The sequence below is a fragment of the Clavelina lepadiformis genome, chromosome 6 (genome assembly GCF_947623445.1).
Source record: "Clavelina lepadiformis chromosome 6, kaClaLepa1.1, whole genome shotgun sequence".
Taxonomy (NCBI): Eukaryota; Metazoa; Chordata; class Ascidiacea; order Aplousobranchia; family Clavelinidae; genus Clavelina; species Clavelina lepadiformis.
The window spans coordinates 1,331,901-1,355,857 of record NC_135245.1 but is presented as its reverse complement, the minus strand read 5'-3'; the positions used below and the strand labels follow the sequence as shown (position 1 = coordinate 1,355,857).

Here is a 23,957-nt window from a genome sequence, read left to right as displayed (position 1 = left end):
CTGTACTAAGAACTCACAGTAAACTATTCTCAGCACAAGCAACAAAACAATCTTCGGTAAGGCATACCGAGCCGTGGGCGTCTATTGTTTGTAAACGCGCCCGAGGCTAAAATGCGCCTATTAAATAGACGCTTAGACATCCGCCAATTAAACATGAGTAAATGTTGGTCGGAGGAATTAATTCTTAGCTTTCCGCAGTGAGCCTTTTAAGGAAATACAACTCAATATAGTTGCTGCATGATTGTAGGTTTTATGCTTCGGTTGACCTGATTCCACTTATTTTGCCACGGTTGTTTGACTGTGTACTTGTAAATGTGAACTCGCTTGCTGCTCAGATGATAAGACCATGCTGCACACACTTGCTGCTGCTGCTCTGACCTTCCACTGAATACAACCGATTGAAATGCAAAAGTTGCATGTCTTGTAATAGCATATAGAGCGGTTTACAATCGGAACTTGGTCGAAGCGAGTCGCAACAGAAAAGCGAAATTCGATAGAAAAGTCTACTGGTACTTCATAAGTAGCAAGGCGGTTAGACTAAAAAGTCACAAAAAGTCTGCAGACACCTCGGACGGGGCATACTTTCGGCTGTTTTAGTTGGAATGCTAGTGAATGGTTCTTAAAACGACAGGCTAGTAGGCACAATTGTAAAAAACATCTTAACTAATACAGGGCATTGATTAGGAAGGCTGGCCATTTAATTACAGCTTGTTTTCAAAGAAAAGGAAATTAAGTTTAACAGCTTATTTCACAGGATTTAATGATAGCTGGGCAAAGAAGCTTGAAAGTGTTACGAAGCGAAAACCGACGTTAAGTGTAATAATTGTTCCTACAACTAAGGCAAAATATAATACTGCAGGCTTCAGCCACGGTTACACAAAGTATGTACAAATAGAAAACAAAAGCAAGAACAAGTGACAATACAAAATATGCTGTAATTTTTCGTGTGGTGTGCGCAAGCGTACAATTTATACATGGGCTGACAATAAACGAACGATCGTTGCTTACAGGAATATTTTGCAAAATCTTCCCATTTATTATATTAGTGATATGAATTTCCCTAATCTAGAACACCACCGTTCCAACACGGATGTTAAGCCGTTAAAACGACAAGAGATCAGTCTTAAACGGGAATGGCCGAAGCCATAATTTGACTGGAGGTCGGGCCGTCCTGGTTGAGATCTTAATAATCTCCGACGATGATCTTCACGTTCAAGCGGACTTCATCCGAGATTGCCTCTTTGATCACTTCGCTGTCCAGGGAGACGCGATGCAGAGCCTCACTCTCCAACGTCGACGATGCTTTCAATTGGATGCTGTACTCCGCTGATTCCATGATGACTTTCTCTGCGAATGCGCGCTTGGTAAAGTGGAGGACACTGACGTCATCTTCGTGTTTCATCTTGAAGAGCTTCTCCTCGTTTCCAGTGACGATCTCGTAGCGAGCGTTGTTCCGGAGTTGCTTGAGCGATGGACGAAGATCAAGGAGCTCGGTGTGATGATTGAGATTCTGACTACTCATGAAGATTTCAATCGGGTACGAGGTGTTGAGACGAGCCATGCCTTCGTGGTCGCGGATCTCGATGAATCTTCCTTCAGTTTCGTCGTCCGCTGATCGACGTTGTCGCCTTCTTACGTCACCACCAGGCATACAGTTGTAACAGACGGTGTCGCGGCTTGGAAGGGGCATTGCCCTCGGTTGCTGCATGCCCATCCCGCCTCCCATTCCGCCGCCCCCTCCGCACGGAGGACCGTTCGGGACACCGCATGGTGACATCCCTCCGTATCCGGGGAACATCGGATAATGAGGAATCCTCTGTTGGAAGCCTCCGGAGCCTCTCATGCAATGTCTGCAAGAAAATGACAGGTTTAGGACAAGACCTTAGAGATGGTGATTTGTGTGGGTGTGAGTGATTCTGCCGGACACTGCAGAAGCATCCAGGATTCAGGACACCCACCCAGATCCGATCCTGAAGAATCCTCTCGGGCAAGAGCAGGAGAATCCTCCGTAAGTGTTCTGGCATCTGAAGTTGCAACTTCCACCTCCCATCTGGCATTCATCAACATCACCGCAACCTCCGGAAGTCTTGGCGAGCCCACTGCAACAAGATCAATCACGTCGGTTAAAGTCACTACGTACTGGTTTGAGGCGTCATTAAAGCAATCTTTAGAGGAATTTCTCGAAAATACCATCAAGAAATTGTAGGACCAAATACTATTAAAGTGGATAAACAAGTGGAATAACAGAAGAGAGAATCATAAGAAAAGAGAAGACGAGTTCGAAAGCTAAATGTCATGGCTAACAAAATCCTTATGAAATATTTACCGTGAGCATCCGCACTGGAAGGAGCCGACGGTGTTAGTGCAGCCTTGCCCAAGACCGCACGGATTATGTACGCACTCGTCCACATCTTGGCAACCACGGCCGTAGAGGTTGGATCGGTAACCGCGTCCGCAGAAGCATCTGAAGGATCCGGGAACGTTCTGGCATCCTCCTCCACAGGAAGATCTTGCTCCTCCGCATTCGTCAACATCTGTGAATAGAAAATCAATTTTGCGGTTTTGCATTCACTTTTACGCGTTTTCCTACTAACGTTGGCACCCGGCCGCCGACGAGGAAAATATTTCAAAATAACTGCTTTAATGTGCGCGAAACAGGAGCTACATACCGATACAGTACTTTCCGCCGCTGTCACGGCGGTAGCCCCTCGGACATTCGCAGCGGTAACCGCCCGGTTCATTCCTGCAGATTCCACGTGGCCCACAGATACCAGCCATCTCCATGCACTCGTTCTTATCAACGCATGCGCTGCCCTACAAAGACAAACATAAGGTTATTGAGGTCTTGACAAAAAAGCTTTGGATGCAGCGACGGCCTAGTCCAGTTCAAAGCTGTTAAGTTCAAGCTGATGGTGATGGATAGATAAAGGTTTACGCACTTCTTGTACAAAGCCGTGAGGACATTCGCATTTGTAAGAGCCAACGGTATTGATGCAGAGATATTGACAATTGTGTCTCTTCGTTGAACACTCATCCACATCTGAAGACAAAACAAGACTTAACGCCAAGTAGCGGAGAGTTTTCTGCGCTGTTTCACGCTCGCAAAAGCTCTGCGACAAATTTACCAGCTGAACAACTCACCAACGCAGCCGCGTCCGCTTCCGTCGGTCTGGTACCCCTTCGGGCAGACACACTCGTAGCTGCCGTCCGTGTTTCTGCAGTCGAAGCTGCAAGGCGACGGCGAGGCCAAGCATTCATTGACATCTGATAGTGATAAGAAACCGGTTATTGAACAGGTTGTATAGGTACGTAACACACGCACCGTGCGGTACCCAGTTTGGGTGTCGTAGGTGCGCATGCACTGGCACCTAGCACTGACCTCGGCAAGCTTTTCCTGACGTCGATCTCTCGTAACCATGTTGGCAAGCGCATCTGTAGCTACCCAAGGTGTTGATGCAGGTTCCATGCGCGCACAATCCCGGCAGCACCTTGCAGTCATCAATGTCGTCTCCGTTCGGTTTGAATCCCATTCCGTGCGGGCAGAGCACCAAGAAGTCCTCTGTTTGTAACAATCAAGCATTATGACGTAATAATCAAAGCGATAAGAACATCATAAAGGTAAGCTAGTTGGTCAATAAATATGATAGACAGACAGAACAGACATAAATTAAAGGAATCGTAAAACAACAATGTAAAAAAGTTAATTTAAATACAAATAATAAGCATAAGAAATACAAACTCAAAGGTGGTATTTGCTCATTATTATATCTCAAGTCGCACGTCATCTATAAAAAACGCAGCAAGATCAACTGAATTTTCTCACCCGTTCCAGGGTGCGGGCATTCCTCGCATTCCTCTCCCCAGCCCTTGCCTCTGTTGCAGCAGCACTCTGGCTTCGTGAACAGCAGCCCTGTGGTTGACGTCACTTCGCACATGCGTTGATGGACCGCGGCGTAGCAGACACCTTGTCTGTTGTCTGTGATAGAAAATTGGTGGATCAATTAGCAAGGCGGATGTTACGTTATAAACCGGATGTTACGTTTCTGATGACTGAGGCATTTGTGTGTTATAAATATTAAAGGTTTTTATGATACAAGGCAAGATTATTCTAAAAAATTGTCTTGATATGACGTGTTTCTTTGTCCAAGTATCAGCTATTTTCCTCACCAAGGCACAGCTTGTTTTCCTCGTCATAATCGTAACCTTCGTTGCACTCGCACGCGAACGTTCCCTCCTGGTTCACGCACTCGCCGTTCGTGCAGATTCTCGTCTGTTCGCATTCGTTCACATCTACCGCCATAAAATTTCGCTTATTAAATAATAAAACAATGTTTGATGTCTATTGCGACAGCCCTCGAACATTATCGTATTCGGGGAAGAACCTACCAATGCATGAATCGGCGGTTCCGATTCTTCTGTACCCAGGCGGGCACAGGCAGGTGTAGTAACCAATCAGGTTCTTACACGTCATTCCCTTCGCAGTGCAGTCGTTCAAGTTGTCGGAAGCGCATTCATTGACATCTGAAATGAAAGTGTGACAAAGGTTAAAATCAAGTAAAGAGACAGAAAGAACAAAATGAAATAAAATTTTATTTTTTTCGCCTCTATACCGCCAAATAGCGGTAGCACACGACGAGCAGCAATAAAGAAAGGTGTTAAAATATTCAAGATAAAGCGCGTGTTAAATAAACCGAGAGCTTAAAAAGAAATTCATCGACAACATTACCTTCACACATCCTGCCATCTGATCTGAGCTGGAATCCTTGGGGACATGCGCAGTGGAAGCTTCCTTCGGTATTTTCGCATTTAAACCCGCAGTGGTTCAGGCCAAGGTCTTCCCTGCACTCGTCCACATCTGAATATGATTTACAATTATACACGTTTAAATGCCTTACACACCGGCCCTGATTGAAACGGTTACAAAATGTATGTCGACCTGCTGTAACTTGGTGATGGTCCAGTCTTGTTGTATCAAAACTGTTGCAATTAACACAACAAATACAGAACTATTCATGATGTAGCTGCATAACTGCACTCTGGGTACCTCACCAGCACATTGTGCTTGTATATAATTTTTTAATATGTTTACCGTTGCAAATTTGCAATGAAAAGTCCCATATGCCTTTGCCTTAGCATTGCTTCCGTAACACACTAACTTACCCAGGCAAGCCATAGTGGGACCGCTGTAGAACCCTTCGTCGCATTCACATTCGAAGCTGCCTTGTGTGTTCGTGCACGTTCCGTGCCCGCACGCGTCCCTGTCGCACTCATTCACGTCTGGAAGAAGAAACAATATCTAAATCATACCAGCGCTAGTATTTTTAGACATCCCACTAGTGTAGGTGGACTCTGGGATTCCCCGGTAATGATACAGCTGCCTACGCTACTAAAACGGTTGCGGTTGTCATCACTGTCGCAAGTAAAAAAGGGTCTTACCAACACATCGGACACCGCTTTCATCCAGTGTGAAGCCAGTCATGCAGATGCATCTAAAGCTACCGACCACGTTCATGCATTTTCCATTGACGCAGGGATTGTTTCGGCATTCGTTGATGTCTGGAAAAGAAAAGTCGGGGATAACAGAAGCACTGTTATCATATAAAACATACCATATCATATATCATGAGCGGCTCGTAACAACCGAGGCAACATTCAACAACTGTCGGCTATTTTACACTTAAGCTTCTCATTGTTTCGGCTCTAAGGGTAAAGGACCGTAGTAGCGTGAAAATTTCAAGGATCTTACCGACACCGATCGGCGAATATCCGCATCCGTTCGGACATGTTTCGTTGAACTCTGCGGTTCCTTCAGCTGGACACTCTTCGCATTCATTCGCGGCCAATCCCCACCCGGCGTTGGAGCATTGACAGCAGCAAACACCCTTTGTGACGTCAACAATGCCAGTGTTGGCGCAAACTCCTTCGGCGTACTCGGCGTAACACTTTCCTTCGCGCATGTCTGTGGTAGGAGAAGGTATAATTGGTTGAACGATTGAGTGTTGTTACTCAAGACACAAATGTTGAGCATGTTGAAGCTTACTGAGGTTAGTACGAGCTTATTCTTTGCTTTTTATAAAATTGCGCCACTGTACAATAAGAATGTGATTCCCTGGATGTTGGACCATGCAAAATAACTTCTTACCAATGCAGTATTTCTTGTTGCCGCTCAGTTGATATCCATCAGGACAGATGCATCGGAAACTACCAGGTGTGTTCTCACAATCTCCGAACCTGCAGAAGTCTCCCAAGTCGCATTCATCGACATCTGTGGTGAATAAAGTGTGAGGTTAAATTTTGGTTATCTTCCTCGGTTTAAAAAAACGATCAAGAAATATTCTTGCAAAATTGGAAATTCTGGATTTTAATTTTAGTTCTAGGTGCTCACCGTCGCACGATTTCTCATCTGGACTTGAATAGCCGTCCGGACAGAAGCACTTGAATGACCCGTCCATATTCTGACACGAGCCGACACCGCATATGAGAGGATCGTCCGAGCATTCGTTTGCATCTGTTTGAAAATAACAAAAGGGTAGAAATGCGCGCTGGGTGCACGTGTACAGCCGCTGTGAGTTAGCACTGACCGAGACAGTTGCGACCATCGGGTGTGACTTTGTATCCCTCCGGACATTGACAGACGAAACCCCCGGGGAGATTTTGGCAAGTCCCCTTCCCACACTGGCTGTGTTCCTCGCACTCGTTAGTATCTGGATAAAATGGAGACATGGGTTAAAATAGCTAGAACGTCTTTAAAAATATAGGAAATGGTTTTTACAACAATATTTCTCAAACTTCTACAATATATAAAAGTTCACTTATAGTGATAATTGTACGTTATTGTGCCAAAATTTTCGTAGCTACTTAATCTATTTCTGGTTAAAATATTTACATGAGCGCAATGCTTTATGTGTAACCTTGAAGCAGTTTTTACTCACCGACGCAATCTCCGTTGTCTGAAAGCCGGAAACCAATCTCGCAGGTACAAGTGAAACTTCCGAACACGTTCTGACACGTGCCACGTCCGCACGGTTCCCGGTCGCATTCATTGACATCTTGTAAAGGTTAAATTAGACATCTTATAAAATAGTATTCATAAGCTATGATTTTGAAGGATCTAAAATATTGCTTTTGCTATTTTTTCTGTATTTCTGCAGAGGATATTCAGTGTTTTGGTGATTCCTAAAATCGCCTTAAACTTATCAGTGTTATCACGGATTTTTAAATAGTTTTTTGAAACTTACCTTCACAAGCTTTTGCGTCGTTCACCTCATTAAATCCATTGTTGCATGAGCACTCGAAGCCACCTCTCGTGTTCTTACAATCGCCGTTCGCGCAAGTTCCGCTTTCCTCACACTCATTGATGTCTGCCGGAAGTGACGTAAAGAATAGTTAAAAATAATTCCTTTGTGGTCATTCGCAAACTAGCTTTGTTTGTTGCTTAGTCTTGCGTTTTTTTATTCAAACCCGTTGTATAAAGACAGTCTATAATACGACACAGCCACAATTTATGAGACAATAGTGATGTATTGCGTGTTGTAGAAAGAAAATGAAAGACAAAGCGCCACTCACCAACACAATTTTCCATCTCATCAAGTCTAAACCCGTCCATACACGCGCATCTGAACGTTCCAGGCTGGTTGACGCATTGAGCATCGTCGGTGCAGATTTCTTCGTCTTCGCATTCATTCTCGTCTGCAAACAAGTGGTGTTATACAGGGGATTTCCGCTCGTGATTTTATCAACGAATCGATAACTTCGCCATCGTTCTTCACAATAGTCTCATATGCGTCAAACTGACGTCACCTACGCGTTACAACGTCATAGAATTTTCTTCAAATGACGTCATTAAAACTTCAATAAGGAAAACTGACAATTCTATGAATACGAGTGATGACGAGTTTTCCTGCCCACCTTGATGGAAAAGTCGCTTAAAGAGCTATTTTATCAAAGTCACCTTCACAGATTAGCAAATCCTGGTTGAAATTGTAACCAAGTGGACATTGGCATTCGAAACCATCGTCGAGTTGCACGCACATACCGTCCTCACATAGATGCTCGTTTATATCGCAAAGATGGTCCGAGCCAAGGAACTCATTCGAGCCGCACAACTCGAAGAAATCGGACGATTCTGGTTGCGGGCATCGCTGAATAAAGAAATAATACCTGAGTTGTCCGGTTTTAGAGTTACATTTCGCTACTGACGCTGCCGGAAATTAGCATTTGCCATAGGACGAGCGCTGCGTGAGTTATAATACCTCGCATGGCGTGTTCCAGCCCTGGCCTATACCCTCGTAACAACAGCAGAGTTTCCTGGTGTCTTTGAAAACGTTCGCCGAGCATTCTTCGGAAGTTTCATTGAAGTATCTGTGGCATGACTCGATGCGAATGTCTACGTAACGACAATATTTGAAGCTGATGAAATTCATATTTTCAATAAAAAAAATCCACAATTTTACAAAGAAATACGAAATACTCAGGATTTAAAAAATCTGTCAGACGTGAACAACGCAATGATGTAAAAATTGCACATCTCCTGGTGATTCGGTTTACCTTCGCACTTTTTGCCTCCCATTATCGATCTGAAACCCTCTGGGCATGCGCAGTTGTATCCTCCGACCGTGTTCCTGCATTCTCCCGCCGCCCCGCATACGTCATTACCTTCCTCGCACTCATCGACATCTTATAATTGCACAAAATTTAATTAAAAAATTAATTTCCAATATTTTAGTGTTTTTGAAATCAATTGTCTCGTTGATAAAAATGTTATTTTATTAAAAATTTTACTTTCTCTTGCCAAGAAAGTGTTTAAGAAAACTTTTGCAAAAAATTTAATTTTTCTCGTCCATGGAACTCTCACCCTCGCACGTTCTTGTCTCCTCGTTCATTTGATACCCAACGTTGCATTCGCAGATGTACGATCCGAACACGTTGATGCATCTTCCACCCTGGCAAAGTCCTGGAAGAGTTCGGCATTCGTCGATGTCTTCGAGAAGAACCGTGATCGGGTTCGGCATGAATCCTATGCCGCCCGGACACAAGATGTCGTACTAGAGTGAGATATGATAGGTTCAAGCTGGTGCGTTTTTACAAGGTATCAAGAACTTCCATAACGCAACAAACAGTGAAATATTGTCAGCCTATAGACGCTTAACGTAGCGTTTTATCGAAATCACAGGACTGTGGTCAAAAAACGAATCAATTCATAAAGAAAATTTCACCGCTTTCGTAGGAAGCTTCGCACTTAACTTTAATTATTGAAATAGCCGGTTCCGACAATAGACTTAGCTTCAACTTTTTGAAATTTAATTGTGCCACACAAACATTCACCTCTGTGGTATTGGGTTGAGGGCAGATCTCACAGGGGTTTCCCCAGCCGCCGACGTGACTGCAGCAGCAGGTCGCCTTGGTAACGGCTCTGCCGACAGCGTTTGTACAGATTGGAGCGTACTCGTCGCCTTCTTGGTTTAAGAAGCAGTCGCCGATGCGATTGTCTTGGTAAAAGTGAAAGTGAAAATTTAAGATTTTGTAAACACACAGATATTACTACTAATTTTTTCCAGCAAAATCGTCAAAAATGTTTGTTTTTTTTTGTCGTAAAATGGCACGATTTTTGATGCATTGATATAACAACAACTAAATACAACGTCACAAAAATCCAATAAGAAAAAATAACTCTTGCAATTACCAACACATCCAATTCCGGTCGGATTCTTCTCAAATCCTTCCGGACAACGGCAATCGTATTTCCCTTCGCTGTTTTCGCACTGTCCGTTCACGCAATTACCCACGTCAATACACTCGTCTACGTCAGTACAGTTGGCGCCCTGTTCGTCTTTCTCGTATCTTGTTTAAAAAGAAAAAACGTTGATTATTTGGTATCGTTAGCATTGACAATAGTGTATCGTATGATATAACTCCAGAGCAGAGTCAAAAAGGTCCTATATTGCTCATAAAATGAACGAACCCGTCCAGGCAGGAGCAGCTGAATTCTCCGGGCACGTTGTGACACCGGCCATTGACGCACACTTGTTCAAACGCGCATTCGTCGATATCTGGCGAGAATATAAAGTTTCGATTGTGCTGACTTGGTCATTACGATAATACTATGGTTATTACAACGTTGGTTGTTGTTAGTTCTAATGTACACCTAAACTAGTTAAAACAGAACAAGATAATCGGAAATTACATCAACTTTCGCAATAACCACCAGTGACGAAGTTTCCGGTTTACAATGCGTCTGAGTTCAAATGGGTTCCCCATAAAATGTTAAAAAACTTTCAGCCCTTACCTTTGCAGGCTTTCCTGTCGGTGGTAGTGACAAATCCAACCTGACATTCACACTCAAAGCTTCCGTCGACGTTAATGCACTGACCGTACGGTCCGCACAGTCCCTCGTTCTCCATGCAATCGTCATCATCTGTAAGCACGTGCCCGATGAGAATGTTATATAACCAGGTATAATGAATATAGACTCAAGAACTTAACCACGTGTTCTCTACCAGCGAGTTAAAAACCGCCAGCTCTTGTCATCTGTTTATTCGCGCAATAAAATTACTGCTACGAGTTATCACGCTACCACACGCGGCGCTACACCCACCGGAGCAAGAGAAGCCGTCGCCATGGTAACCTTCGTCGCAGGTACAGTCGTAGGTGCCGAGCTTGTTGACGCATGTTGCGTGTTCGTGGCAAAGATCACTGCCAAGCGCACACTCGTCGTCGTCTGTAACAAACATTCATTGTTGATGACGTCATTAGACTTGTGACGTAATATGAAGATTTATCTTATGAAAATTTGCTCGAAGTTTGTATTCACTGCACTCGATCTATTTATCGATACGGTGCCGGCACTGTTCGGACCGAACAGTCCGGGTTCGGTAAAATCCGGTACTAACCGTGGCACATGAATCCGTCTCCGTTGAAGCCATTTATACAGGTGCACTCGTACCCGCCCTCGGTGTTGGTACAGTCGGCGTTAACGTGGCAGTTGTGTTTGGACATCTCACACTCGTCCTCATCTGCGTGGCGTGTGGCAAGACACGTTAGCAAAATTCCCTCGCACACAGAAATCCTATTAACGCAAAGGGGCACTCACCGACACAAATCATCTGTCCCTGGGGCACGCAGAATCCATCGTCGCAGTTGCAGGTGTACGAGCCACGCGTGTTGTGGCATCTTCCGTTGACGCAAACATTCGGGTTCATGGCGCATTCATCGATATCCTCGCAGAAGCTGAATGAAAAGAAACATTGCATTGAATTGGTTTGATCTTGGATTCGTGAATTTTGCGCAACAAAACTTTATGTGCTACCTAGTTAGAAAACGTGATGAAAATTTGTTTTTACTTTTTAAATCAGCCTACGATCGGTTACAACGTTTAGTCCAATATAAACCGCATTTATAGGACCAGAAGCAGAACAAAACCAAATCAAGTGGCGAAAAACCGCAACTCACGTCAAACCTTCCTCTGACATGAAACCATCGAAGCAGTAACATCTGAAGCTTCCAAGAGTGTTTTCACACCTGCCACCGTCACATCGGTTCATGTTTTCCATGCATTCGTCACGATCTAGGCGCCATTAAGACAGGTGAAGTTAGACTCTGAGTAGAGTGAGACTAGGAGATCAAACGAGAGTGAGGAAGGGAGTGACTCACCGGCGCACGTGTGTCCATCAAAAGAGAGAACAAATCCCTCGTCGCAACTGCACTCGTAGGATCCGATGGTGTTTGTGCACCCCATACGGCAGCCCCCGTTGTTGGTCATGCATTCATCAATGTCTAAAGCGGCGGCACGGTCAAATAGAGTTCAAGTTCAAATAGATCAAAGCGAGCACACTTACCAACGCAGTCCTGTCCGTCGTCGGTGGCAACGTAGCCTACGTCACAGATGCACATGTAGTATCCGAGCATGTTCTCGCAACGGCCGTTAGGAGCGCAATAATCGGGGTGTAAAGCGCACTCATCGACATCTAAAAAGAATTTTTTTAAATTTTATTCCGGGATTTAGCGTTTGTCTTTGTTTTTGGGTTCAATATATTTAGTTTAAGTCAACTTTACTCAATTTTTAAATCATAATTGCAAGGATTGGGGAACGACAAAGAAAAAATTTGTATATTTTGCCTCAAAACTTACCAACGCAACTGGATCGATCATCACTAAGGGATCTTCCATCGGGACACAGGCACTGGTAGCTCCCTTCTGTGTTGATGCAGGTGCCTCCCCCCGTGCAGTATCCAGGCAAAGAGCACTCGTCGATGTCTGTAAATGGGATGTTTCAAAGCGATACAAGAACGTGCAAACTCGAATAATTCAGTTTCAAAATCTTTTTGCTTTGTTAGCTGCCGTGAACAACTTGGGTCTAAACAAGCTTAATTATCGGTGACTCACCGATGCACACTTTCATGGCTTTAGAAGCTTCAAAACCTTCATCACAGTTGCATACGAAGTCGCCAGGTACGTTCTCGCAAACACCGTTCCCGCATAAGCCGGGGCTAAGATGAAAATTTAAAAATCGTTTGCAAAGCGTCGATAAACAAAGGGACGGGTGTCGAAATAGGCCTATATTGTTTATTTGGTTTAAATTGATCGCTTGATAAAACTTCAATTATCTTGTTAAATAACTGCAAGACAAACTAACGCCCCGTAATTGGCGTTAAGATCGGTAGAAAGTCCAGCTGTCCAATACGTACCTGATCGCACACTCGTCAATGTCTCCGCAGTTCATATGATCGTCCTCAAGAGTGAAACCACGGTTACACACGCATTGGAAGCTGTTGTCCGTGTTCTTGCATAAACCATTCACACACATGTCCGGGAACAAAATACACTCGTTCATGCCTGACGGGAAACAAAAGTAATTTCTTAAACAGGAAGCCTATAGCTTGAGATCTAAATTATTTCTAGAATCGTCTTAGAATTTTATACTTTTGCACTTAACAAGATTTCCTCAGGCTTTAGGTATTAGATTTAAGTGATAAGGGTATCATTGTTTGCTAAGACGTTGATTAAGGTATATGTAGTTGTTAAGGTCATCAAGCGCAGCCCAAACAAGGGAAGAAATCATCAAACTTACGAATGGCGCTTGGCTGGCGGCATAAATCGGTTAAAGCAGCTGAACCAGGCGGCGGACAATGCTGGCAGTCGTCGCCCCATGCCCTACCCACAGAGCAACAGCAATTGACCCGGCTCATCATGAAGGACCCCACCGAGACCCCCTCGCAGCCCCCGGAAAAGTCAAGGCCAAGGTGGCAGGTACCAATTCGGAGATCTGTGACGTAATAATAGAAAACTTACCGTGAGACAAACAAACTAGGTTAAATGAACTAGCGCACAGTTTCTGTGGCAAACAATTACATTGAGTTGCACATAAGTGGTTCAAATCAATAACTCACCGGGGCATCTTCGTCCGTCAGCGCTGAGAGTGAGGCCAGGAGGACAAACACAAACGAATGACCCGACGGTCTCCCGGCAGGTGGCAGGCGGCTCGCAATATCCAAGACCACATTCATGGATGTCGACGCACTCGTTACGTTCAATATCAAATTTGAAACCTTTCTTGCACTTGGACGCTGTATGGGGAATAAAATCGTTGACATAACGACGATCTTGAAACTTTTTGAGCTTTATACACAAGTTACTTAATCTATCTTGCTGTCTGATTGAAATGTAGAAACGACCTATAGTATTATGCTCTTTGTCGTTCTTATACAGGCAACTATCACGCTTAGATCTATTAATTGCTAATCGAAGTCTTGTTACATTCGTGTGTGTCGCTCTCAAAATACTTACGTAACTCGCTGCACGGTGTACAGTCGGCGCTACCCCATGCGACTCCAATGGAATTACAACATTCGTCGATAGTGAGTAGGCGGTTTCCGACATTGCCCATGCATTCTCCGTCCTCATGGTGGAGCCAGCAACGTCCAACTCTGACGTCTGATGAAAACATCATTGGGTCAAATGTCAACGATTATTTGGGTAAACAAGACGATTTACACAAACAATTTAATGCCCGATGGCTTTCTTTATCATCTTAACATTTTGTGATCTCAATGTATCAGCGAATTCGTGCTTTACCGTGACACACGTGACCAGATATATCTAGAGCTGAGCCGTCCTCGCAAACGCATCTGTAGTTTCCAGGCTCGTTTATGCACCTTCCGCCAGTGCATGGGTTCGACAAGCATTCGTTGATATCTGTCAAGAGATTAAGATCAGTCTTGTTGTAGGTTACATGAACCATAAGCAAATGGTCCGCGTATGTTTGAATCGTTAAAGTGCGAACGCTAGATCATGTATTCGCCAAGCAGATTGTAAATACCTTCACAAACGTCACCATTGAGCAAGTATCCCTCGTCGCAAGTGCACTCATATGACCCGGGAGTGTTCGTGCAAACTCCGTTACTGCAGAGGTTTTGTGAGCACTCGTCGTAGTCTGAAAACGTATAAAGCCATCTGCTAAATAACCTGGTATACATAGTTTATACGACTGTCTGTCGGGGCGGGTAATTTAGCGGAGTGCTCCGGAATAGCGATGGCTTACCTCTGCAAGATTTCTGGTCTTCAGACACCAGAAATCCAGGATTACATGCGCATCTGTACTGGTTGTTCGCCATGTTAATGCAGTCTCCGTTCTCGCATGGACGATCGACTAAAGCGCACATGTTGGGGATTTCGTGGCCGGCACACAATATTGCAAACTCGGCTGCAGACAAGAAAATAATCCGATCACATAATACGAAATATCAGTGTACATCAGGGTTGGCTTTGGCGACCGCAAAGAAATTTTCAAGAGACAGCGACTTTTAAAGACAAACTGCTAGTTGCAGGCTTGCAGCAATATAAATTTTGAGAGACCGTTGGAGAAGTTTAAGAGAATATATCGGTCCTTGAAAACACCTTAAAAAACACCGCATTGTAGCTCCGCGTAAAGAAAGCACGCTAAGCTGAAGATTAAATTTTGACTTTTAAGTTTAAGTTTGAACAAATTGGCTGCTGAGTGACACCACTAACAGCAAACGTCGATAACTTACGATCCTGCCTTTCGGGACACGGTTCACAGACAACACCCCACGCACTGGTACCACCGGGTTCGGCACAGCAGCAGTCGGCACGAGTCGATGTGACTGGAAGAGCGTTGAAGTTCCGGCATTGGCCGTTCATCACGTCACGGAAGCATTGAGCCTCTGTACTATCTGCAAAGAAAATGAAACAGTTTTTGTTAAACAAACTACCTACGTTTGATGTATTAACCGCAGATAGTGATTGTCTTTTTGCGGGGGATTAGAGAAAGGTTTTGAGCTGCTTGGAGTGTGGAAAAGTGCTAATATAATTCAATCAATGAAATCTTTTACCGTTAAAGACTGTATATACAGATACCAACTAGTAAATTGTGAAAAGTATTTGAGGGTAAAGCCATTACATCTAAAATCGTGTCACAAATTCAATTCATGTTCATGCTTGATTGGCGGTGATAATGACGTCAAAACGTAAAACCACTAAACGTGACCATTGTGTGTTTTAGGAAAATTCCTGGTTGATTACGCTAACCCCATGACTTTCTTCGAATTGAGGTGTACTTGAATTAGCAATGATTCCACGATCCAAGCCGTTTTTACGCCTAACACGTTACGTCGTACAATGACGGCATGAAGGTGTACTTAAGTGGTTGTATACAGATAATATCATATGGTTTAAAACAGAAACTTGCTTTATATGATTTATCTTACCCAATACGCATCGCATTCCAGACTCGTCAAGAACCTTGAACCTGTGGCAATCGCAGACGAAGCTTCCGATCGTATTACGGCATCTTCCGTCAAAGCACGGATTGTTGAGGCATTCGTTGATGTCTGAGCAACTTTCGCCGTTTGGCTGCGAAGAAGAAAATCGTGGGTTTGTTATATACAATGTATTCACTGTGATCGTAACGATAAAGGCGGTCAAAAAATCGTGCAAGATTGTCGTGAAACGCAATCGGGCCGTCGTACTGTTAAGAGGTACATCTGGGCCCGGTCCAGAAGAAAGCGACATAAAACACTATGTTAGTAATAAAGTCACGTTTATGGTCAAACCGCTTACGATAAAGCGTGTACAAAAGGCGACATACATCTATAAAGCAGGCATTGTGCAAAGCCTTAAAGTGCATTATAGCCGGGGGGCATAACGGAATGATCTTGCTGATAACGAAACTATTCGATGAGTATAGTTACCAATAAGGCAAATCCGGGGTTGCAGACGCACTTGAACTTCCCGTCCATATTAACACACATGCCATTAGCGCACATATTGTCTCGCGCACATTCATTCTTGTCTGCGAGAAAATACAAAAACGTGAGACTAAAGACGGCAATCATAATCCAACTTGGTAAAAACGTTAAACTTTCTTCAGACGTATCTTTCCAACTTCTAGAAGCTTTTTAAACGGGGTCGCATATTTATGTACGTTTAAAATGAAACAGATGTAGCCTAACTGTTTAAAAATAACGTCGATTCCAAACCTTTCACAAACTTCAACACTTACGTTACCGGTGATTTCGAAAGGTGCAAAATCGTATACTAGTAAGAATCATATTAAAAAATGAAAATTTGGCAAAACAGAACTCACCAATACACTCCTTGTGGTCAGGTGAAGAGAAATAGCCAGGGTTGCAGACGCATCGGTAATCACCCTTCACATTGATACAACGACCGTGCTCGCATAGGCCGCCAGTCTCGCTACATTCATCGATATCTAATAAAATAATATTTAAACATCGAAATCTTAAGCAAAGAGTAATAGCATCATTGATTGACCACAAAGTCAAGCACCCTGAGGCCATGCAAGCATTTAACCGTTTTCCGAATCTCTAGCGAAAGATAAGTTGTTCGGTGGCGGAAAGCTTTTCGTTTTTCTTTCATCAATGTCAGACACAATAATATCGTCCGAAATGGTTAAAACAATAACGCACTTACTGATAGACGTAAATGGCTTGTTAAAGTTCAGAAGCGAAATTGTTCTAGATGCACTCGTGTCAAGAACACATGTTAATCGCCGTTTGCGACAAAACAAACTCCGGGACGAGAATGAATGCAATTTAGGTCGAACGAAGCCCTAAAAAGGCGATGACGGGCTTTGACTCATTTGGCACGGGCGCAAAAATCCGGCAGTTCGTCGGCATCTAACTAAACGCACGAAGTTTCACCATATTTAACAACTATATAACAGAGGGTTGGGTGTCGAAAAAGGCTTTGCTGGGTTCCGTTCTCGGCAGCCGAAGCGCATCGCAAGACTGAAGTATAATGCCGCATTGAAAACTGACATAAAGCGATTGTATGGCCAACTGCTTCCGCTTTATCATAAATTAGAACAACAAAAGAATCGGGTTCGTCGCGGCACGCGCCTTGAACTAGCCCACAGGTCTCCAGATGATAATGGTATGGACGAAAATACACCGAACAAGCTCGGCGATTGCTTTGTTATTTCCTGTTCCACAAAGCAATCAGAGAAGGTATTGCGCTATCTATTGAGAGCGTTTGGTTTCGTCAAGAACTTACCTTGGCACTGCTGTTGAGCGGCAGAGGCCCGGTATCCGTCGTTGCAGTTACAGACGAAGCTTCCTTTCGTGTTGACACAAACCCCGTTCTCGCACAAACCGTCTCCTTGACACTCGTCGATGTCTACAAATAATCTCAGTTACAAAATTGCTGACCAAGCCAGGTTAAAAAGGTTAGCTTTCCTCAAACGGTTCCTTTGCTTTCGCAGAACCTCATTCAGATTACGGTCAAACAACTGTGTCCTGAAGAAATTTCAGACCACAGTACACTTTAAATAGAGGTCAATAGATCGGTTATGTCACAATAGTTATTATTACGTCATACCAATGCAGTGATTGTTGTCTCCGGGTGGATTTTCAAAACCTCTCTGGCAGTGGCATCGATAGCTACCGTCAGTGTTGACGCAGGTACCGTAGCTCCCACAAATACTGATGCCCAGGTTCGGGTCGCATTCGTTCCGGTCTGAATGTATATTTTGGTATTCAAAATTATATGCAGGTAAAATTTTCGCTTTTCTAGCAGTTATTCTTTTCAATTTAAGGCACTGGCAAATCAACACAGCCTGTAACTACAAGTTCAGTGAAGATAGCGTTGGCTAACTGTAAATTGTACAAAAATGTTAGCCGAAACGTGCGCATTACCAACGCAATCCTTCCCGTCGGCCGATGGTTCGTAGCCGTCGTCGCATTGGCAAAAGTATTCGTTTGTTTCCGGTTGATCAACACAAAAACCATGACTACAGACAGCGTCTCCCATGATAGAGCAAAGCCCAGTAAAGTCGTCATGACCGCCACAGTCCTGAGCGTATTCGGCTGAAATTGAGATTGTGAGTCACGGTTAAGAAAATAACATTGATAGAGATCGGATGTGAGATTGTATTATGTCTGTTCTATTTCGACCACTTACGCGTGCCAATGGTCGCACACCTTTCGGGGAATTGCCCAACGGCGGCAAAGCATTTGCCCAGGGTTTCCTGGCCGTTCTGTACGCAGCAGCACATCGTTCTTCTCACAAGGTTGCTGAGCGGGCTGGCGCACATTCCGCTCTCAATGGCGGTGTAACAGCGTCCGGGTACATCGGCTAAAAATGAAAAAGAACTCGTTGAGACCCTCAATAATTTCTAATAATCATTAATTATTGTATTTGCTGAAAGTTGCGACTGAACAAGTTTAAAAACTTAAGACAAAATATCGGGCTAGCTTTGACCATGTCAACAAGCTTCAGACGACGCTAGATCGAATATAATTTTAAACTTCGTTTTATGAGCCTGTAAAGTTAAAATTGTACATGTGGCCGACGACACATAACGAGAATACTTACGAATGCAGTAGGTGCCGTCCCGTGAAAGCTTTGTGTTGGACGGACACTCACAAATGAAGCCTCCCTCGGTGTTCACGCACTCACCGCCAGAACACACGACTGTTTCGGAGCATTCGTCGATATCTGCAATCAACAGAGCACCGAGATTAGAGGTCATGTTCACGGTTTATTGCGAAAGATCAGCTGGCTGCTGATAGGAGCTTCAACCAAAGCACAGGCTTTGATAATTTTCCAATGTCGATTGAAGAATTGAATTCGATGGCAAGGTCTGTTCCGGTTAGAAGCAGGCATTGAAGTCAAATAACAAACGAAAACGCGCTTTCCGCGACGACAGCCGTCCCGTAATTAAAGCATACATCGAAATTCAAGGTGTTCGTCTACTGATACCAGCTGAGATGGTGAATGCAAAAAGCAGACGTTCTTACCGATGCATTGATGGGTGACAGGATTGTATCTGAATCCTTTCGGGCATTCGCATCTGAATGAACCGTCCGTATTTACACAAGTACCGCCTTCACACAATCCACGCATAATCTCACATTCGTTGATGTCTGAAACGAGACATTATTACGTAATAATTGCAACATATGCTTTATTTTATGCTTCAGTTAGAATTATATGTCTAGTTTGTGTCAGGTTATAATTTAGGGACTATGCCGGCCTCCTCACCTGTGCAATGCGGCGGTAAACGTCCTTTGGTGCAGTTTCCAACGCGGGCTGGGCATTCTTCGCACGGGTGGCCCCAACCTTCGCCAACCGTTGCACAGCAGTACAGTTTGGTGCACATGACACCAGACAGTTCGTTGGTACAAGTGTTATTTGCTCGGGTCAAGAAGCACGGACCTTTGCGGTAATCTGAAGATAAAGTTGGAGGTCAAAAGTTCGTGTTCCTTTTAAAGCAAACACTTATTAGGGGTGTCTTGTAACCGAGTTTAGCTAAAACAGCTCGTGAAATCTTTGAGCAATTACTGCGGTTATCTATATTTAAAAATCAGAAGTACCTAGCTAGGTTAGCATAATCTTATTAACGCATTATGAGCTCAACAATGCCAATAAATAGTACCGTAAACGAGCAGTGATTGTGATACATGGTTAAAATGCTAACGTTACAAGGTACAGCATCGTCGGTAGCCAAGATTCAATTACCATAAACTCCTTTTAATTCAATTTTTTCGCTAGCACACCCCAATAAATAGGCTGCTTGTTCAACCATGCAAAGACACTAACATAACATTACCTCTCTCGCATCTTTTTCCAGTGAAGCCGTAAACGCAAGCACATCTGCCAGGAGCTATGCACCGTCCGCCATTCAGACAACCGAGTCCACAAATCGCTACAACGAAAAAGGGTTGGTGAATAAAAATATTTTTTTAAAATAGGTTGGGGTTCATGCACGAACGAAAACAAGACACAAATAGTACGTGCGAATTTCGCGTTATCACGACTCATCGCGTATAAACGTCAAAATAGACTTTCTCAGGAGCAATTGGCTGCAATAACAAGCAATACAAAATTTCAGAGACATTTGTTCTCGTCACCAGCAAAATTAGTTCAAAACAGCAATTGCGTTATGAGTTTCGAGCACAAAAAGTTGATACGACGGTCACTCAGCAGACACTTACCCTGTCCGCAGTAAGGCCCAGTATAACCATATGTACATCTACATTGATTTGATCTGCACTCTCCACCATTCATGCAACGCATATTGCACCTTTGGTCTGCAAGAAACGAACTTGGTTATTGACTGGTTTTAAGCATTTTACAAAAATTCCTAAATAGTCATTTTTTTCATTTTTTTCTTTTAATGTCAGTTTAATCAACTAGAAATTGTATCAAAGAAAAAAACAAAACCATTTAAAACATTGACCAATTGGAAAAGTATTTCAACTCACCGGCGGGTTCTTCGGGCTCACAACGTGGTCTTAGTTGACCATCGGTACATAGGCACAAATTGGGTTTTCGACAAATTCCTTGGCCGCAGGCTCCGGCCTCGCACGTTGCTGCAAAAGACACAACATTTAGAAGTAAAAATACAAAGAGGATGAAATCTTGGATGATAAGTAGGCTTGTTCTGTCTCCATATTTTTAACGATTTTATATTTCGACAAATGAAATAATTGCACGTCTTAAAAGCCAAAAGAGATATCTGTACGTTCCGATGTGGGTTTTCGTTGCGCTGGATTAGACTTAACATTTTTTTAAACCTCGCAAGAACTGGTGGTATATTCATTTGATCGAGATTAAAACTTTGCATTGCGCCGTGCGGATTACCAAAACAAAGCGTGTACTGTCTGACACGGGAGAAGATCAGCTTAATCTCAAAGGTTATGCTCGTTTCATACACAATCTGTTATATGAGTTCAGCTTAAGATGCTCCTGGCTTGTTTACATAAGAACAGATTAAGGGAAAAATAGGTCAGACCGCCTGCAAAAAATGTGATTTTCGTGCTGAGTTAAAAGTAGGCAAAAAGTTGGACATACGTTTGTTGCACATCTTCCCGTTCAGAGAGACGGACCATCCGAGACAGCAAAATGTCGAACCCTTTTCATGGCAAACGTTTTGGCCGGACAAACTAAAAACAACGGAACCGGTTACATTCTATGTAAATCAACATCAATTATGTGGAGATCCAAGACAAGGCGGCCAACATTTCACGGTGGGCCTTTCACTTAAACTGCTCTAATGGATGAATCTCGATACTTTTCAAACAGATAAAACCAATTTCGTACAACATCTAGTCTTATTGGTTAATCCAGGTGTCAGTGGTTTACTTTTATTGGAAACGGTAATGCAACCAAGCTGTAGCACTCGGGCATTGAATAACATAACGACAAATTGCCAATTGCTGAAGCGGAAACTTCTTAGTTATTTTGCGGCCACTTACGTGACTCCCATACGACGAATACGGCTCCCTCCTTTACGTGATGGGTGTTGTCCGCCATGATGTTGCTGTTGCTGGAGGTACTGTCTCCTTGACATATATGGCCTCCATTGACCGACCACAAGGGTTGTCAATACGGCAAAAACAAAACAGCTTAAAACGACTTTCATGTTTGATTGAAAGCTTTACTACAGTCCTCGGATGCGCAGCACCAAGTCGTGCTTTAACACAATAAAGACCTCACTGCACTTGAAGATCGCTTCACTGCAGTGAACGCCACGAAACTCTTCGCCCTTGACTTGTTAGCAAGCAGCTAACTAAAAACAATGCAAGAAGCCTTACAGACCTAAAAATACAAAGCAAAAATTGTACAATTGTACAACAGCAAGTAGAATTGCTATAGACTACCAATACTTTGCGCAGGCGATCAACGATATACGATAGCAAGCGATTAATTTTGCAAAACAAGTGTCCTACAAAAGTACGACACGCGCATCGGTCAATTGATTCGCGTTTTTAACACGAGAAAAGACGTTGTTTACTTGTCGACGACAGAGCGCTAAAGCCACAGAGGTTGTGGGATAACAGTGTGGTGAGAATAATAGGCTGCATGATCGACTGCCATCTCTTTCTAAATCTCAAAGTAATTGTCTGCGTAACTTCTTCAAGTCTTTCCAATTTTTCGGACTCGATGCGAACCCGTCCACTTTTGCAGCAGAAAAGTAATGATCAGCCCAAAGCAGTGATTTAGTCTTTAGGTGCGGCATTTTAGCTTTTTTCTTCCGCCAGACATAGGCCTTGGGCAAGTAGAGTTACTTTTACTTATGTTCGCATAATTCGAAGCACTATCCGGCCAGAAATCTCACTTGATTCTCAAACCTGACCGCCAGAGGCGTACAATTTCGAGGAAAACGACCCATAGCAAAAAGGAGATACTTCTTATTTGGTTTGTTTTTGACTCGTTTTTCTTTGAGACAGTGGAACCTGCAAACTTGGTGCTACGTAATTGTCACCGACCTATGGCCAAGTTTTGGACCACTTACGTGCACAAAATGTTCAAGCCACAATGCTCTTTTGAGAAACGGAAAGTTTTGCTAATTTATATCAAAAAGGACGCTAAAAAGGATTTGTCTAGACTGCTATACGTAAATCAGCTTGTAACTGGCAATCATAACTAAGTTAACGGTTCCCTTTAGTGGTTACAAATCAGTTATAGGATGGGCGCTACCTCAATTACGAAGTATGGAGTGTTTTTCTCTATAATGGAAGCTTATTAATGCTATAATACTTACTCGATAACAGATATTTTTTGTCGCGGCTTTCACAGCGCACTATTGTGACGTCAAAAGGAGAAAAAGCATTTGATCCAAGTATCGTGAACATGTGTTTGCAAAACTACAAATTATGTAAGAATATTACCGGTTATGAGTAGCATGAAAATAAACTAAATTTCACAGAAAATGTTTTGTAAAAAGAAAAGCTAAAAGTAAAGTGGTTGAGTAGTTTATTCCTATAAATCGATGAGTTTTTTCTTATTCGTTTTTTCCTTAATTTGCTGTCATTCAGGCTATACCTCATTTTCTTTCGAATTACATAACTGACTGAAAGTTAACAGAAAAAAAATTATTAACATCTCTGGCGCATACCGTCTTTAAATAAATAGACTTCCTCGTCATTTTGTTTTCTTAGAAACGGTTAATCCTAAATGACTCTGCGCGCACTAAGTTCGCTGCCCGTAGTCAGACCTGAGTGCCAGCCGCGCAGAGAGCTTTATTTCCATTACAGGTCGTTTTTTTCTTAAAACACGAACGCTGTGGACCGCAGAAGATGAAGCAGAATGCACAGGAAACCGACATTGTCGAGGAATGTCAGGTGGGCGACGAATAAATTGGCCTTTCTTTTTTACTTCGCCATCAGCAGAGTGTTTCTGCATCAATTCTGTGTGGCCCATTGCATTAAAAGCATCATAATTGTGATTTACGATAGCATTTCTGGCTAAAATTGTAGAAAAATGTTAACTCGAGCATTCGAGGAATCAAATCCAGAAGTTATTCGAAACCAGTTGGTGTTTCCTCAATATGTAAAAACTTTCTTATCCTGCTGATATTACTTTGCATTTTTGAAATGGAAAACGATTTTCTCATGACCGTTGTAGCATCAAAGAATCGTACACTTTATTGCTGAATTACTTAGGCCTGTAACAATTGCAACTCATTTTATAGAGTT

The 23,957-nt window shown here is 43.2% G+C and overlaps 1 protein-coding gene across 1 annotated transcript; it reads right to left on the bottom strand.

Moving 5' to 3' along the window:
* Positions 1-398: 398 nt before the first annotated feature.
* Positions 399-22,075, bottom strand: LOC143463505 (fibrillin-1-like). Its single transcript, XM_076961999.1, has 59 exons — positions 21,735-22,075; positions 21,331-21,422; positions 20,742-20,849; positions 20,472-20,567; positions 20,087-20,182; positions 19,519-19,704; positions 19,275-19,400; positions 18,850-18,972; positions 18,436-18,609; positions 18,171-18,341; positions 17,854-17,991; positions 17,530-17,652; positions 16,601-16,726; positions 16,206-16,306; positions 15,723-15,867; positions 15,027-15,188; positions 14,537-14,698; positions 14,315-14,428; positions 14,071-14,190; positions 13,783-13,929; positions 13,386-13,562; positions 13,067-13,261; positions 12,684-12,831; positions 12,382-12,485; positions 12,127-12,252; positions 11,835-11,963; positions 11,650-11,772; positions 11,449-11,563; positions 11,090-11,226; positions 10,890-11,012; positions 10,595-10,717; positions 10,286-10,414; positions 9,962-10,049; positions 9,683-9,840; positions 9,325-9,488; positions 8,855-9,044; positions 8,548-8,676; positions 8,253-8,386; positions 7,952-8,141; positions 7,567-7,689; positions 7,239-7,361; positions 6,933-7,049; positions 6,582-6,704; positions 6,386-6,508; positions 6,143-6,265; positions 5,747-5,959; positions 5,437-5,556; positions 5,161-5,277; positions 4,727-4,855; positions 4,387-4,521; positions 4,168-4,290; positions 3,824-3,976; positions 3,380-3,559; positions 3,142-3,264; positions 2,940-3,040; positions 2,670-2,814; positions 2,327-2,534; positions 1,959-2,099; positions 399-1,850 (listed from the first exon to the last, which is right to left on the bottom strand). Exons 1-59 carry the CDS (start codon positions 21,899-21,901, stop codon positions 1,184-1,186), a joined length of 8,646 nt encoding a protein of 2,881 aa, XP_076818114.1. The 5' UTR covers positions 21,902-22,075; the 3' UTR covers positions 399-1,183.
* Between the last annotated feature and the right edge of the window lie 1,882 nt (positions 22,076-23,957).